Source organism: Cyprinus carpio, chromosome B16 (assembly GCF_018340385.1).
Source record: "Cyprinus carpio isolate SPL01 chromosome B16, ASM1834038v1, whole genome shotgun sequence".
Taxonomy (NCBI): Eukaryota; Metazoa; Chordata; class Actinopteri; order Cypriniformes; family Cyprinidae; genus Cyprinus; species Cyprinus carpio.
The window spans coordinates 17,961,303-17,976,822 of NC_056612.1; the positions used below are offsets into that span (position 1 = coordinate 17,961,303).

General features: G+C 38.3%; 1 protein-coding gene across 3 annotated transcripts in view; it reads right to left on the reverse strand.

The window, feature by feature from the left end:
* Nucleotides 1–15,520, reverse strand: part of LOC109088992 (protein tyrosine phosphatase type IVA 3) — a 35,757-nt gene that overhangs the window by 2,938 nt on the left and 17,299 nt on the right. Inside the window, exons 1-5 of one of the 3 annotated variants that reach the window (XM_042741224.1) lie at nt 10,674–10,835; nt 9,030–9,666; nt 8,725–8,817; nt 3,276–3,406; nt 47–121 (exon numbers count right to left, since the gene is read on the reverse strand). In XM_042741224.1, the coding sequence (XP_042597158.1) occupies nt 47–121; nt 3,276–3,406; nt 8,725–8,817; nt 9,030–9,134 (404 nt within the window). In that variant the 5' untranslated portion in view covers nt 9,135–9,666; nt 10,674–10,835. Of the gene's footprint in view, nt 1–46; nt 122–3,275; nt 3,407–8,724; nt 8,818–9,029; nt 9,667–10,585; nt 10,836–15,520 lie in introns of those variants that run through there. The other 2 variants (XM_042741223.1, XM_042741226.1) reach the window with 2 other exon arrangements.

Below are 15,520 nucleotides of genomic sequence, written 5' to 3' on the forward strand. Positions count from 1 at the left end.
GCTCCAAGGTGTTGGTAATGTATTGTTAGCTGTAATGTATACTTACTGTCTGATCAACTGAATGGCATCCTCATATTTCATTCCGCTCTCTATAAGTGCCAGAGCCACCAGCACTGGAGCCCTGCAACATACACACACACACAAAATGTTTAATACCAGGAAACATCACCTCAAACAGCTTTTGTGTGTGCACAGCCCACAGAAACAATAGGTTCTCCAGGAAAAGTAAACCATTCAGCCCTTCGCAGCAAGGATACCACCTAATGCATGTGAGAACAGGTCTGCAGTTACAGTATTATATATATATACATATACATATATTATATATATATATAAAAGCTACTATATGGCTTCAAGACCCTCACAGGCCAAATACCAATTCATATTCAAAAAGAAGAGTTGATAAGAGTTGAGTGTTGGCCCCCCTAAAAATATGATTAAAAACCATGCTGTGTATTGTAAATAACAATGTTTTATACTTTAAACTTTGTAAGTAGTAAAACAAAACAAACAGGGCAAAAATGCGTTTTAGGTTTCAAAATATTTCGAGTCTCCCCCCCCTTGCCTCACAGTGCTTTGGTCCAAATGCCTGCTTTCCTCTTTTACATCACCTCAGTGTTGCCAACTGGGCTACTTTAACACTGTTGCCGTGGGTTGAAGCAACCCCAATAATGTGATATTTAGCCCTTGGAATGCAAATTTTACCAGAGGAACCCCACCAAAAAAACGTGTATTTTACCCCCGGAACACAATTTTTAACAGGGAAGTCCCTCAAAACTCGACTGGGCTAGTTCCGAGTAGCAATTGGGTGGGTTTTGTTGTAAAAACCTGGCAACCCTGCATTACCTACACACACAAGTCGGTGAGCAAAAACAATAGTTGTGCAACTCGGCTATCAAGGCTATTTTATTCACTTAAACATCGGATGAAGTCATTGTTTTCTCTTTAATACAGAGAAAACATTTTCGATAAGTCTGCTATGTTAGCAATAATAATGTTATCTGCTCGACGTATAGTAATGTCTACAACGCACACAACTGCTTTAGCGGCACGACCACAAATGCTTTAATGTATCTAAGCTATCTCCTCTTCCTTTTTCCTGGCGTTCTCCCGTGTTCACACAGGGTCCACAGCTCGGCTCTGTCTCCTCCATTTGGCTCTGTATGTGACGTCCTCCGGGCTAGGCCCACCGCTCTCATATCCTCTGTGATGGAGTCCATCCACCGCTTCTTGGGTCTTCCTCGCGGCCGGCGACCTCTAGGATCGAAATGGAGCACTGTTCTTACCACAAAGTCCTCGTCACTGCGCACGGTGTACCATCTCAGGCGGGCTTCCCTCATCTACTCCATTATTGCAAAGACACATTAGGGAAGACACTGTCTCCCTGCTACACTAATAGTAGCATATACTCTGTGTATACATATCCTTACCAGTACAATTGTAGCTGTATTATTTGTGTCCCCTTCAAAAATTGCTTTTGAGAAATTTTATGTTTATTGTCCCCCCTACTGTTAGACGAATTTTAACCCCCGGGGTGAGTAAATGACTAAATTTTCATTTTTGGGTGGACTACCCATTTTATGTCATTTCATATGGATGGCAATGAATTTTAAGCTATCATTTTAATCATTTACAGAGCAGTCAGATCATGAATGCCATTTTATCTGGGAAAAAAACCTAAATGTCATTACGTGCTAATCCCAGATTTACTAAAATACAATAAATTTAGATTTTTAGAGTGTGTCAGCCCCTGTCAGAGACCTTTTCTATTTTTACCGTTTGCGCTCAGGGTCCTGACAGCTTTGAAGTCTCCTGAGTGTGCCCCTTTCTAATGCGTAACAACACAAAATCATCCTACTAAAGCAAACATTGGCTCCCTGTCAAAAACTGCTGAGGGCTCCCACAGGAGCTGCAACCTACGTCAGAGAGGCTTGGTGCTTAACTTGTCGGCAGAAGCGGTCAGGGGTCAAAGTGGGAGGAGGGCAGGCAGGGTAAACCGGACTGTCATTAGCCTACCATTCCCGCAGAACCGCCACATTTGACCGTCTGGCTCAACAATTCTAGCGCCGCAGCTTAATTAAGGTCTGTGTGTTTTGACAGCTGGCCAGATAAGAGGGCAACACCGTGACTACACCAGCACCCCTCACTGAAAAGAGATATGAAGGAGCAATTAAGAGAGCTGCTTATCATTCGCTTCCTGTTTCGTCTTCGGACGTCAACCTTTTGTGCTTCGAATAATAAACTTGGATTAATATTGTGTGTCCGTTTGGACGGTTGGTTTTGGCACACAGCGGTCAGGCAGAATGGGTTTGACCTGCAGAGAACACGGGCCAAGACTGAGAGGCCTGTCGCTGAGGGGTATTTGGGGTAAAGCAAAAAAATAAAAATTGATGAGAAACCAAATGTAAACAGCAGAACTCAAACACTACAATAACATGAGCCAGCTTAAAGCTCTGCCAGAGATATAACACACACAGTCCTTGATTGCATTCTGAGGGAAAAAGAGCAACAGATCCTGGGAAAGGCTGTTGATATGTTTGAGAATTCTTGTAAGAGAGAAGGGAGCCACATAAAGCCTGACCCATCAAATTCAGATTCAGATCATTTGCACGTCTACAATTTCTGATCCTGATCCTGAGCAAGATTAACTGTATGCTGTGAGTTTGATAAAATGTTTTAAGTTATAATTTGCTTATGGCAATTAAAAATTACAAAAAAGTTAAAATGGGTAAATCTTCTATACATATTTTTGATTCTTCATGTTCTTTCCTGACATACTCCAGTTCGTGTTAAAACACACTTGACATGCTTATTCTGTGCACTTTTTGTTTATTTTGTCCATCAAAAGTGTGCTGTCACTTTAACTGAGTGTCAGCTGCGCAGCAAAAATAGACTCTGCACCGAAACCCCTGCTTCACTGCTGCTCACACGCTGCTACTGCTGCCGGTGTGAATGCACTCATTGATTAACATGCACCCCAAAAAAAATATGCGCTGCTCACGCTTGCAGTGTGAAACCAACATTACAGTGTCATCGACAAGGCGGTGATATTTTAGCAAAAATAGTCATTAGATGTCACATCTTCAACCAAAATAGACTTGAGTTGCCATATAATTCCACTGTGGAATAAAAAAAAAAAATCTATTCAGTGTGGGCACTGCACTGGTTTGGCACACTGGTTTAATAAAGTTGTGTTCAATTCTTAACATATCATACAGTGGTTTTAACTTTGGCGTTAGCAGCACGTCTGGAACAACAGATGGCTTGACACTCACCGGCCCAGTCCGGCCACACAATGCACAGCCACGCAGCAGCCTGGATCCTCACAGAACTTATTCTTCAGCAGACTAAGCCAGTCATCCACGATCTTGGTAGGAGGAGGTGCGCCGTCATCAAAGGGCCAATCCTGAGGAAGAGAAACAGGAGGATGAGTTCACATCTATTATCGTTACATATTTTAATGTGTCTGTGCGTTACACTATTTTAAATTGAAAGGGGAAATACTTGTATAGAGAGACACAAAACACTAGCAGATAAGATAAAAGGAAACAAATTAAAGGGAAATAAATGACTCCAGTCACCACCAGCAGATGGTGCTCTATAAAGATTCAGCGTTATGCATCATCTCAGATTCACAGCAGCCTGCGAATCCCTTTGATGATTCCTGTGTGATTTTCACAAGTTCTGCAACAGCAAACATGGCACTCGTCCTGTCAACTCTACCGGTTCAATAAGATCTGTCACGAACAACTCGATTTAACACCATGTGCAAGAGCTGAATCATCTGAAATGTAGAATTGTGTAAGATGCAAATGGGCAATGATCACATCTTTTTCATTAAGCTGTCTCAAAGTCTTTAGGTACTTAAAAGGGATGTTTGCACAAAAGAAAAAAGAATAAAATTATAAAATTTTCATGTTCTTCTGGGTGACTTTCTTCTGTGGTACACAAAAGGTGATATTTTGAAGAATGTTTCTAATGTTTTTGACCTCACATTACAACACCGGTACTGACGAAAAAAAAAAAAAAAACACACACACAAGACAATCTTCAAAACACTTCTTTGTGCTCAGCTAAGAAAAAAGTCATAGAGGTTTGAAAGAACATGAGGGTGGGTAAACATACATTTTAAATAGTAAAAATGGTAAGACTTTTTTCTTTATACAGGCAGCTTTTTTATGGAAGACTGAATCTGAATGATGTTTTAAAAACACAAATGTGCTGGGTCAAAATACACTGACAAACACAGCATGGTGTTTTGCATCGCTGCTTTCTCAGAAAAGGGGACATTTATAGGGAGCGAGTTAAGAAGACTATTTTCTACGAGGACCGTCTATGAGAATCTCCTAGTTTAAAAATAACATTTTAATCCACTAAGAGGTTAATAGGCCCCTCCTTGTCTGGTATGTCAACAGTAGGCTATTAATTCCAAGAGTCCATTCCAAGATGGAAGTGCTCTGTACTCTTGCCAGGGCACACCAACTCCAGAACCAGCAGCGTGGGGCCTAATTGTGGAAAATGCCCATACCTGCTATTCCTTCAGCAACTCGAGATTCTGCTTACAAGAGAGCAGGAGAGGTTTGAGGCACCTGTTTGCTGTCAACCAACACTTCAGTTTCATTACTTCCTTTAAAGGGGTTCTTGTTTTTAAAATTTGAACTTCGGAGAATGAAATACTGACATAAGGCACCCAAATGTCAACAAATCTGCTCACTGATCTGTTTTCTCATCAAAAAGAAACATTGTTTTATGAACTTTCATGAACTATACAAGAATTTAAGTTTTTATTTAAGTGTGATTCATACTTTTTGGTTTGTTTTAAACAGTTTATCTAGACTTTTTATCATCTTATGCTTATAAGACAAATGAGATCTGAAATCCACAGATTAATCATAAACTGAAATAATACCACACAACCTATTGAGTTCACTGAACTTTTCTGATCCAACGGTGTAAAAATGGGGAGGATGACCATTTAAATCCATCTGGAGTTAAGTGAAATACAGAGGAAATCCCATTCCATGTTCTGACCCCCGCAAAGGTATTGCCTCATCTCCTCTTTTGAAGAGCAGAAGTGGTCAGTTTATATAACCAGAAAAAAAAAAAAAAAAAAAAACAATTACAGTCCGTAAACAGAAAAAGAGAGAGCATACAGAAAGTAAGTCAACATGCATGGAAAACCATGCAAACCATTCTCAGGTAATACTGTGGCATTCAAAATACCATTTAAACCGAGCGGCAACCTCCCGCTCTCTCTCGTGAAGCCAACAAGGAAGTGACTAAAACTGTAATTCATCGACTGGCAGCTTGAGACTGGCTGCAAAAGGGAGTCAGTCCCATAGACTCCCCATGTTAAAATGCCCAAATTTACAGCAAAAAAAAAAAAAAAAAAAAAAAAAAAAACCTTTACAGCCTGATTCAAAAAATTATTTTGGTCTATATAGCTAATTTTGCCCTTCATGACAACTGTGAGGGGGTGAATTTTTTCATAACTCATCCGTTTAAATTATATTAAGCCTTAAAGTTCTGCATAATTAAAGGCGTAGCCACTTGAGTGACAGGTGGATTGCCGCTGCTGACAATGGCGTCGAGCTAGGTGGGCGTGGCTTCAGCAACCAGCTCCCGCCTTTTTGACCATTTTCGATTATCCGGGAGAGTCGCGCGGTGACGCGCTGCCAAGATGGCGACGGCCCGCTCTGCACACTTTGAGCTTCAAAAACGCTCTTCAAGAGTTTATGGGTGATGTTTTTATACAGTCTATGATTTAAACAGTGTGACATAGGAACTTCTGTATAATTGGTAAGAGAGTGGGGCAGGACGTTACTCTGAACAATGAAAGAAAATTTGCAATTCTGTTTTGCACCACTGCTAATGGTGCAGCAATTACATGTTTCCATTTCAAAGCTAAAATATGTTTCCTACACTAAAAACCTTTCTTCTACACCAGCTAAAAATACAAGGACAGCTGTACTGCAGAACAATACTTCAAAAGCAAAACGATTAAAGTTTGGAGCAAGTATGTTTTTTTTTTAATATTCGACAAAAGTACCTTATGCCCACAAAGTCTACTTTTTTTCCCAAACAAAAATGCAGTTAAAAAAAATTAAGTAACTTTTTATTTTAATATATGTTAAAATGTATTTCTTTGATAGCAAAGCTGAATTAGCAGCAGCCATTACTCCAGTCTACTCCTGTCACATGATCCTTCAGAAATCAATCATATCGCTTCTGATGTGTGACACTCAAGAAACATTTCTTCTTATTATAAATGTTGAAAGCATTTGTGTTGCTTAATATTTTTGTGGAAACAGTGATACATTTTTTCAGGATTCTTTGAAGAATAGAACGTTAAAAAGAATAGCACTTATTAGGAATGGAAACATTTTGTAACATTATAAATATCTTTACTGTCACTCTATCACTTTAATGTATCCTTCCTAAATAAAAGCATTAACAAAAAGTTGTTTGTGACCTCAAACTTTTGAATGGTAGTGGAAATGCTTTCTCTGAATTTGAAAATAACTGAGGCAAACTGCAACAGTACAGACCTGACTTGATTTAAACCTAACTTTTTCCAAAATGTGTAATTACTGTTGTTTTGTTTTTTTTCTCCTGACAGCATTAGCAAGCCATTTGTAAGCTTATTTCTTAGAAAAGTATAAACACTGTGGCTCTATGGAACAATCAAAACATTGTTCTGTTTAAGTATCCTGACTAGCCTGAAAACAGCAACACTGGCTCAACCAATGCTGTGAGTTCGGGGCGAGATCTGTTTTGTTCCAACCAATAGCAGATGGGGGGCATTTTGCAATACCTGTTCGAAAACAATCATAATTTTAGCAATTACATTCTGTGACTCTACTGATACAGAAAATACACACTGTAGCTTTAAGTAACTATGTACAATATTCAAATTGATCCTCTAAAATCTTGTTGAGGAACAGCTCTTGAATATATTCACAAACTAAACAATGGCACTTTATCCTGTCTAGATGAATGCAGTCATGTTTGTAACAAGCTCCATGTTCTTTTGATGGAGAGCCACGGACTGAAGCATTACATCTTGTCCAGCTGAGCATAAACACAGCAGTGATGTTTCAAACAGGCTCTGTAGTCAATAGTGATTCTCTCTTGCGGAAACTTACTGTTCTCTTGATGGCACAGAGGAGGAAATTGATTTACATAACTTCTCATGCACTTCACAGAGTTTTTAAAAGTAAAGCCTGGCATGCGCCAGCATTCTGGATAAATTCACAATGATATTGAGTCAATCTAGGAGGCTTGGAAAGCTATTCTCCTAGAAATCAAAGTTAAATATGTAGTGTCATGTATATGTCTTATCATTTAATGAGAAGTCAGGCAGAGTGAAAAGACACAAGGGTGTATGAGACTTAATAAAAAGCGCAGAGGGAAAGAGAGATCAAGCTCCTCTCTGGCTGTCATGGTAAAGGGGAAATGTTGATAAGCCAAATTGAAAACACATGTGGATGATGATTCAAGTTGTTAAAAAAAAAGGTGAAGGCAGAGAAAGATCTGATGTTTGGCAGAACGCTATTGGATTGAATCCTCAAATGCGGAGCTCCCTTCAGAGCACCAGACAGAAAGCAACCTCATCTCACTTCATGTGACATCATATCACATGACTGGGCGGCCAATTCATACAGCATGTGTGTTCCAGGACTAGATGTGCATTGAAGGGCTGTGTAGATATGGTTTATGCTAACCAGAATGAACTTCATCCTACATATGAATCCAGACAAAGGCTTTACAAGATAAAGGGAGCCAATCACCTTCATACCACCAATTACAGCAGTATCACTGCAGTATAGCAAGAGTGTTAATTAAAAGGAAGGGTGGCATGGAGTGCCAAGACTGGGAAACTGTCCACGATTATTACATGTAAGTGACAGAGTGAGTGTGTGTGCATACTGTATGTACATTTACAGTACAGAAGACCAAGTGCATCTAAAGAGAGAAAAAATATATAATAGGTCACTGTATTAAAGTCAATATTACACTGAAAAAAATATTATTTATTTATTTTTTAAATGTCAGTCTACAACACCCAACTAACACAATACATTAGAGATCGACTGATATTGATTTTTTTATCCATATGGATATTATTTTAATGTGTGTGTTAACTGATGTTTACCTAATTGTTGTTTTTAATAAGGTTTTTTTTTTTTTTGCTTTGACAAAATGCTAAATAAATAATAAGACTACAAATAATAATGTCCTAACTGAATAGTTTTTTATATTTAATTATTTTAATACAATAATAATACATATTATTAGCATTATTATTAATATTTTTAATAATAGTAATTTGTCTTAATTTAACATTACTATAATAATAATAATAATAGTAATAATAATAATAATAATAATAATAATAATAATAATAAATATTTAACAAAAAAGGAATAATGTTGTGTCAATTAAGACGAAGTGGAATGTTCCCAAAAGTTCATTTAAAACAAGATTTTGCCATTTATCAGTAGACCTAGTATTGAAGTACCAATAACAGTGCAAAAATGTTTAAATATTAAAAAATATATATTTATTATCGGCCCAATATCTAGTTTTAACATAACTCAAACCCCTTGCCTGTATTTTCAAACAAAAAAATAAAAAAAGGACTGCAGTTTTTTTTTTTTAACAAATAAAAAAATACTTTACAGATTACACTTATTGTCAATATGACAAAGAAATATATCTCACCATAACAGTAATCCCATCCTTTTCCAGTGGTGTCTTATCGTAGGTGATTTCACACACACGCACCACTGTTGTTGCCCCATACTTCTTCAGATCCTGAGGAAACAAGATTGCACAAGTTTTGAGGGACAAAACAGAGTACATTTAGAATTTTGAACAAACCTTTTGAATTTGTTCTTGGTTGTGGTTCATTTATGTGTGGCATTATGTGTCACATAAGAGTAGTTACAGACGTTTCAGAGCAGTATGTATGTCATCTTTCATGTTTTAAAATAATCTGTGTTGCACATGTCTGAATGGTCTCTCACCTCAATGAAGCTGCTTAGTGAAGCATTGGTTGGGTTGTGTGTGATAAGGAAGCGCATGTTTTTGTAGCAGACCTCGACAGGAGCCGGACGGTTCATCCTGGCCATTCTGGTGTCCCTCCACTCTACAGAAGAAAAGAGCACCCAATCCGGGCCAGGATCCACACAGCTCCACTCACAGTATGGAACTACTCTGACCTAGAGCAGTTCTACAGCAGATACACTATCACAGTGAAGGTGTCAGGGATTTGCAGGATCCTCTGTGATAAATCACTACTAATCAGCACATAAAATTGAAAGCTGCCTTTCTTGGTAAATAGAGGCCACAAAAGTCTTCCTCTTCCAACAAATCTGCCTCTTCCTCTTGATAGGGATGTTCTGCCGGGCAGCTAGACAGGTGGAACAGTGTCTGGTAGCTAAATGCCAGGTGCCACGATGTCAATTAACCCATTTGGTGCACAGCAAAGCGGTCAGTCAGAAAGACCAGCAAAAGAAGAGCAGAGAAGGCGTTTCTCCGAACATTCAGTGGCAGATTTCAGGGCATATCCACCCGTGATCAAGCGCTGCGATGTTGGGCATGGCAGTAATCACCGCTGCCCTGCCGGAACTCCATTAACGAACAAGAAGCTGGAGAAGAAAGCTGTTAAGAGAACAAGACAAAAAAAAATTACCATTTTAGACAATCACATACCAATCTATTAATATTCAATTGTTGTTCTATGAAGTATAATATATATTATTCCTCTTAAAGTTCTTCAGAACCTTCTAAGAGAAGTTTCAAAGAAAATGCATAAACATTATGTGTATAGACAAAAGATTTTGGATTTAAATGGACAATATTGATATTCAAGACATTAGACATAGCCATTCAAGTCGTTATGTCATCTATTAAGAAAAGTTTAAGAAAATGTAGAAACATTACATCTATTTAGGAAAAGGTGAATAATACAAAAGAGAAACATGAATTTAGTGAAAATAAATTTAGCATTAAAATAGACAAATTGGTTAAAACAACATGTGTTCTTCAATCACTAATTATGATGATACTCTATACATCAGTCAACACAATAGATGCAGAATATGAAACAAACTTATTGGTGTTTCAATTCAAGGCATAGCCTAGTTCACCCCCCAAAAAAAAAAAAAAAAAAAACTTCACTTATGACCTTTAAAGATAATAGCTAGTCTCAGTCACCATTGACTTTATTAAATATTAAAAATGACGTCTGTTGTCTAACATCATCTTCTGTGTTCCACAGAAAAAATAAACTCACACGTTTGGAACTACATAAGGGTAAGAAATTGCTCTTTAAAAACGACACATAGAACACAAACTCAGAATTGCAGACTATTAACAGCAGATAGTTTGACAGCAGAGAAAGCAGAGTTCACCTGTGCCAACTTCTCAAACAATGAGACACTTAATTAGAACATTTAACAAGACAGAAAATTCACCTAAACTTCATGCAGTAGACAAATCAAAAACAAAGTATCACACCATTTAGTTCAAGAAAAAAGGAGAGAAAGAAGCAAAATGCAAAGAAACCTCAGTTACACACCGTTTTTCCAATAATACGCATGAGAAAATCATGCGGAATGACTGTGTCTGATCTCCCCCAAGACTCGTGAGAGTTGTCCCCCCTTTACCTCTGTGACAGGCTGCGTTCCGCTCAGGATTAAGCCCAGGGCACTGCTGGGTACAGTGGCGGGTGAACAGTTGTGATCCAGAATAACCGTCTCTGCTCTAAACCAGTCGAGGCTGCCTTGGCTTGCCATATGACAGTGACGGCACACTCCGCTAATGTCACAAACAAATGCACTCGTAATGCTCTTAGGAGGAGTGGAGACCAGTCCACCCCCACCTCTCTCTCTCTCTCTCTCTCTCTCTCTCTCTCTCTCTCGCTCCATCCCAATATGAAAATAGCACGGCAAATGAACCTAATAGGTATCACCACATACACTCATGTCTAATGTTTCAGGGGCTGGTTGAGATGTAACACACACTTCTTTCAAGGGTTGGTCCAAATACCATTTTTTGAGCATCGAAACTTTGGTAGTAATCAACACTGAATATTGGAAGCTTCGGAGGGAGGGGGCTGAAAATATTTTTCTCTCAACACCGTGTCTACACCAGATGTGACAAAATACAATAGAACCTATAATGCTGTCTACACTGGATGCGGCGCGGCGCGACAAATTCCCGACAGTAAACTGTTGCTGCATTCTATTTATGATGTACTGACACAAATTTCAACTGATTTTCTACGGTCGCTTTGTCACATCCAGTGTAGACAGACTTTAGCTGTGCGGCGTGGCAGTGTAATAGACACCGGTGTAGACATGGTGTAATAAAGGCAGGAATCTCTGTGTGTCTGTCTGTCTGTTTGCATTTTTATTATGTCGAGAACCGTTCATCCACCGCACTCCTCATGCAGGCAGGGCTTATATGCTCAGAGAACGGACACTGCACTAGTGATACAAAACAAACAGGTTTGTTAAGAGCAATACTTTTAATACAGACAAATTATTATTAGGCTGGGCTACTGTAGGGTTTTTTTTAGCAAGTATTTTCCAAGCAAATTAAGTGCACATTTTTATCATGTGTAAAATTACTGATTAACATGGTGGATAAAAGCAGCTTGTTTTTTACACCAACAAAGGCTACTTTCAGAACTTTTCAAACTTGATGTGCTGTTGTGGTAGGCCAGTTTTAAATCACATATTTGGCACATTGCCTTTCTCTTGTCTTCACTCAATTTAAAGTGCTCCCACACAGCTGAGGTCTACTGCATTTTTGTCTTCTCTTTCAGATGAACTCAATCATGACGTTCACTCATGGGCGATTAATATTAAAGAGCGAATGTGAATTGTTTCGTGGGGGATGCCAGGTGTTTAAAAAAAAAAAAAAAAAAAAGAATATTCGAATCTCAAAATTCAAAATCGAATGCCAACCCACCGAAAGAATATTTGAATAAAAAAAGATATTGGTCCAGCCCTACTTCATTCCCACAAGAACACAAAGAAAGTAATCCCATTAAAAGTTGGTTTAAAACTCACATACGTCCATATTCTGGCCTGTCATTTTAATCTTTTTTTTTTTTACATGACTGAAACAAGAAAAAAATATATAAATTGACCATCAAGGGCCAGTTCACAAAAAAAAAAAAGAACATTCTTTCATAATTTTCTCACCCCCATGCTGCTCTAAACCTGTATGACTTGCTTTCTAACATTTATCGTATCTATTTCTCTCTTATTTTGATTCATACAACAAAAGTCAATGGGGTTCAATGTTGTTTGGACCTCAACATTTTCCAAAATATCTACTTTTGTGTCCAGCAGAAGAAAGTCATGATATGAGGCTGAATAAACGATGAATGTTAATTTTTGGGTGAACTGTTCCTATAAATATAGGGTCTCTAGAGATTTTATTTTGATACAAAAATGTTGGAATTCATAAAGTTGAAAGAAACAGGTCCCTTAGAAATGTGCAGCAGATCAGCAACAAAACATTTGCTCAACAGTGTAGAGGAAACCTCAGTTTAGACAGCAACTTTTTTTTCATTCATGGAGTTATCATTCTGATATCTAAACCATGTAAATCATTTTACGTAGGATTTAACACAGATAAGAAAACAGACTCACAACAGACTGCCACCCCTTAGTTACAAGCCACGCTTGTTGAGGACTTAACACATCTTGAGACAAATCCTTTTACATAAAGCTTGAAGGTTGGATAGGCCACTCTGCCCACTAGTGCAGTGTGTTTTCAGGTGCTCTGTTGGCTCTGGGGTAAATATAGATACTCCGACCTATGAATGTACACTAATCTGGACTGCAGGCAGTCTGTTTTTATTTTGCTCTGTAATTTTTGTTCCTTAAGAGAAATTTAAGACAGCAAACATGGAGCGGAGAAAGATAAAAATGAATGAATCAACCTTACTGTGCTAGTATTCACCAACAGCTCCTGAATTAACAAGACTCTGTGATCAACAAGGCTTGTTTGTGAAAAGGTTTATACAATAGGCACTCAGCAAAAGTTTTTTTTTTTATTTTTTTATTTTTCAGAAGTCCTGGCTTGACTTCAAAAAGACCAATTAATTGAAGGATTAAATGCAAATTACATCATCCAGGGCAAGTGTTCCAAGTGATCAAACAAACACAACACATCAAGGCACCGAACCCAGGGCGCTGCAGCATTTGCTGCCCACTGCTCCGGGGGTGTGTTCACGGTGTGTATGTGTGTGTGCTTGTGTTTGTGTACTACTCACTGCTGTGTGTGTGTGCTTTTGGATGGGTTAAATGCAGAGCACAAATTCCAAGTATGGGACACCATACTTGGCCACACGTCACGTCCTTTCCTTACTAGAACTCTCCAGATTCTAATTAACTCAGGTTCTAAAGTTTTCAGGGAACTATGAACAGAACTTCAGCTGTTTAATGAAGGCAATGTTTATTGAAGGTAAGAAGTGATATGGAACACTTCCCCTCTGCCCCACTCAGCTGTGCTCAAGTAACCTCTGCAGAAGGGCTCCCGTGGCACGCTCCGCTAATGCCAATGGGCAGCAAGATCATGCCTTGGTAGCACAGCTGGGACCATTAGTTTAGCCTTGTGAATATTTCAATATGATATTTTTTAAACTATGTTTACGATCCAAAATGACCAGACACATTAACACTAACACATATATTTTAGGATTTCATTTTGACAGACAACCAAACACATTTTAAAATGACATGGCCACTACTCAAAGAGTGCAGGAGGTGTTAGTTCATTGAACAGGTCTGCAGGAGTCTTTCTGTTGGTGGGACTGAACCTGTATTTGATGGGTGAGAGCGTTTTGAGGACTGGACTGGCTTTGTTCTGCCTCGGTTCTGCACTTGACTGTAGAGGAACTGCAGGGCAGGAAGGCTCTCATGACCACCTGTGTTCTAAAAATACCTCTGCCAGCTGTCACCTAATAAATTTAGCCAGATCCGAAATGAAAAGGGTAAGGAGTTAAAGATAACTGGGGACTTGTTTTGAAACATGAGCATCCTCTAAAAAAAATAAAAGAGCCTCTCGGAAAGGTCTCGCCTTTTACAACTGGATTAAATAATTAGCTAGGAGAAAATAATTAATCATACACACATTTCTTTGCCATGTAACTTTATAAGGTTGGACATTTAAGTAAAGATTCCTGGGAGCTGAGATAACAGGTGCCATACCCAGAATTTAAATGTCTGCTTAACACAACATTTTGAAGAGGATCACCACAACAATTTTTTGACAACAGTAACTTTTCAGCCACATATTGAGGTTTTTCATAAAATTAAACATCTGGTGTAAATCTTACATTCAAAACCAAATTATTACAAATTACAAAGTCTGACCTTTGCAATGTGATGACAAACCCTTTTTCAAACTGACAACCAAGATACGAAAAGTCAGCCAATGGCATGCAAGTGGTTGCTTCATAGATGTACCTAGGACAGAGGTGATTTATAAAATAAGATGAGCAATTAAAGCTAGAATGTTCATGAAACAGTGACTCAAAACCAAGTAGAAAAGGCAAACCAGAATTTTTCTAACAAATTTAATATCAACATTTGTCCATTCAACTGCCCTCAATACCTACAATAAGCTTTCCTTGAACATAACATTTAGGCTACATTTGCATAATATATTTGCATATTTTATATACACTTTCATTCAAAGCAGTGCATTCAAGATACACAGTCAATGTGCTTTCTCTCATTCAAACTCTTATGACCTTGACCAGCATCCTGCTCTGCCAAATGAGATAGAAGAACACCCAGTGCAAACCCTAGTGTGCTTATTTTAAAAACTGCAGGTTGTAAAATTGAGTGACAATTATTACCTTTAACAGTATGCAAAGATCACGCTGCACCAGGATAAAGGTCACCATGACCAAAACAAACATGCATACTGGTTAGAGCAGTGGTTCTCAACCTTTTTTCCACTGGGTCTAAGTGCAAGTCTCACGGGCCGCATATGATTTACATATTACTTCACCAATACAAACCAACCAGATTAATAATATTATAGCCTAACTTTTATGATATCTAAACGATTACATTTACTGAAATAAATAAATAATTCTAATCACCATTAATAAAACACCTGATGCTGTTGGGAGCTGACCAATTTTGTGAAATTCGGCTCGAAAGGAGTAACAGCACAATGAAGTTGTGATTGTAAGTTGCAGTCTGTAAAATGCGCATGGAAGCGTGACTTGATGTGCATTGCAGAAAATGTGTTCACAATTGTAGCCTATGTTGATCCAAATATGGAAAGCACTTTCAAATTTAATAATCTGAGGTTCTCTCCAGAAATGTTTTGCCACATTTCTGCAATTAAGGATGATTTCTGCGTAGTATGGGTGTTTCCTTTTGCCTGAACATCTTTAAGTGAGTGGCGGGACAAACAGAAAGTTGATGCTGAAAGTGCAGCACTCTCCTTTACTGCTGATGCTGCGACTATTCTTGTTTGT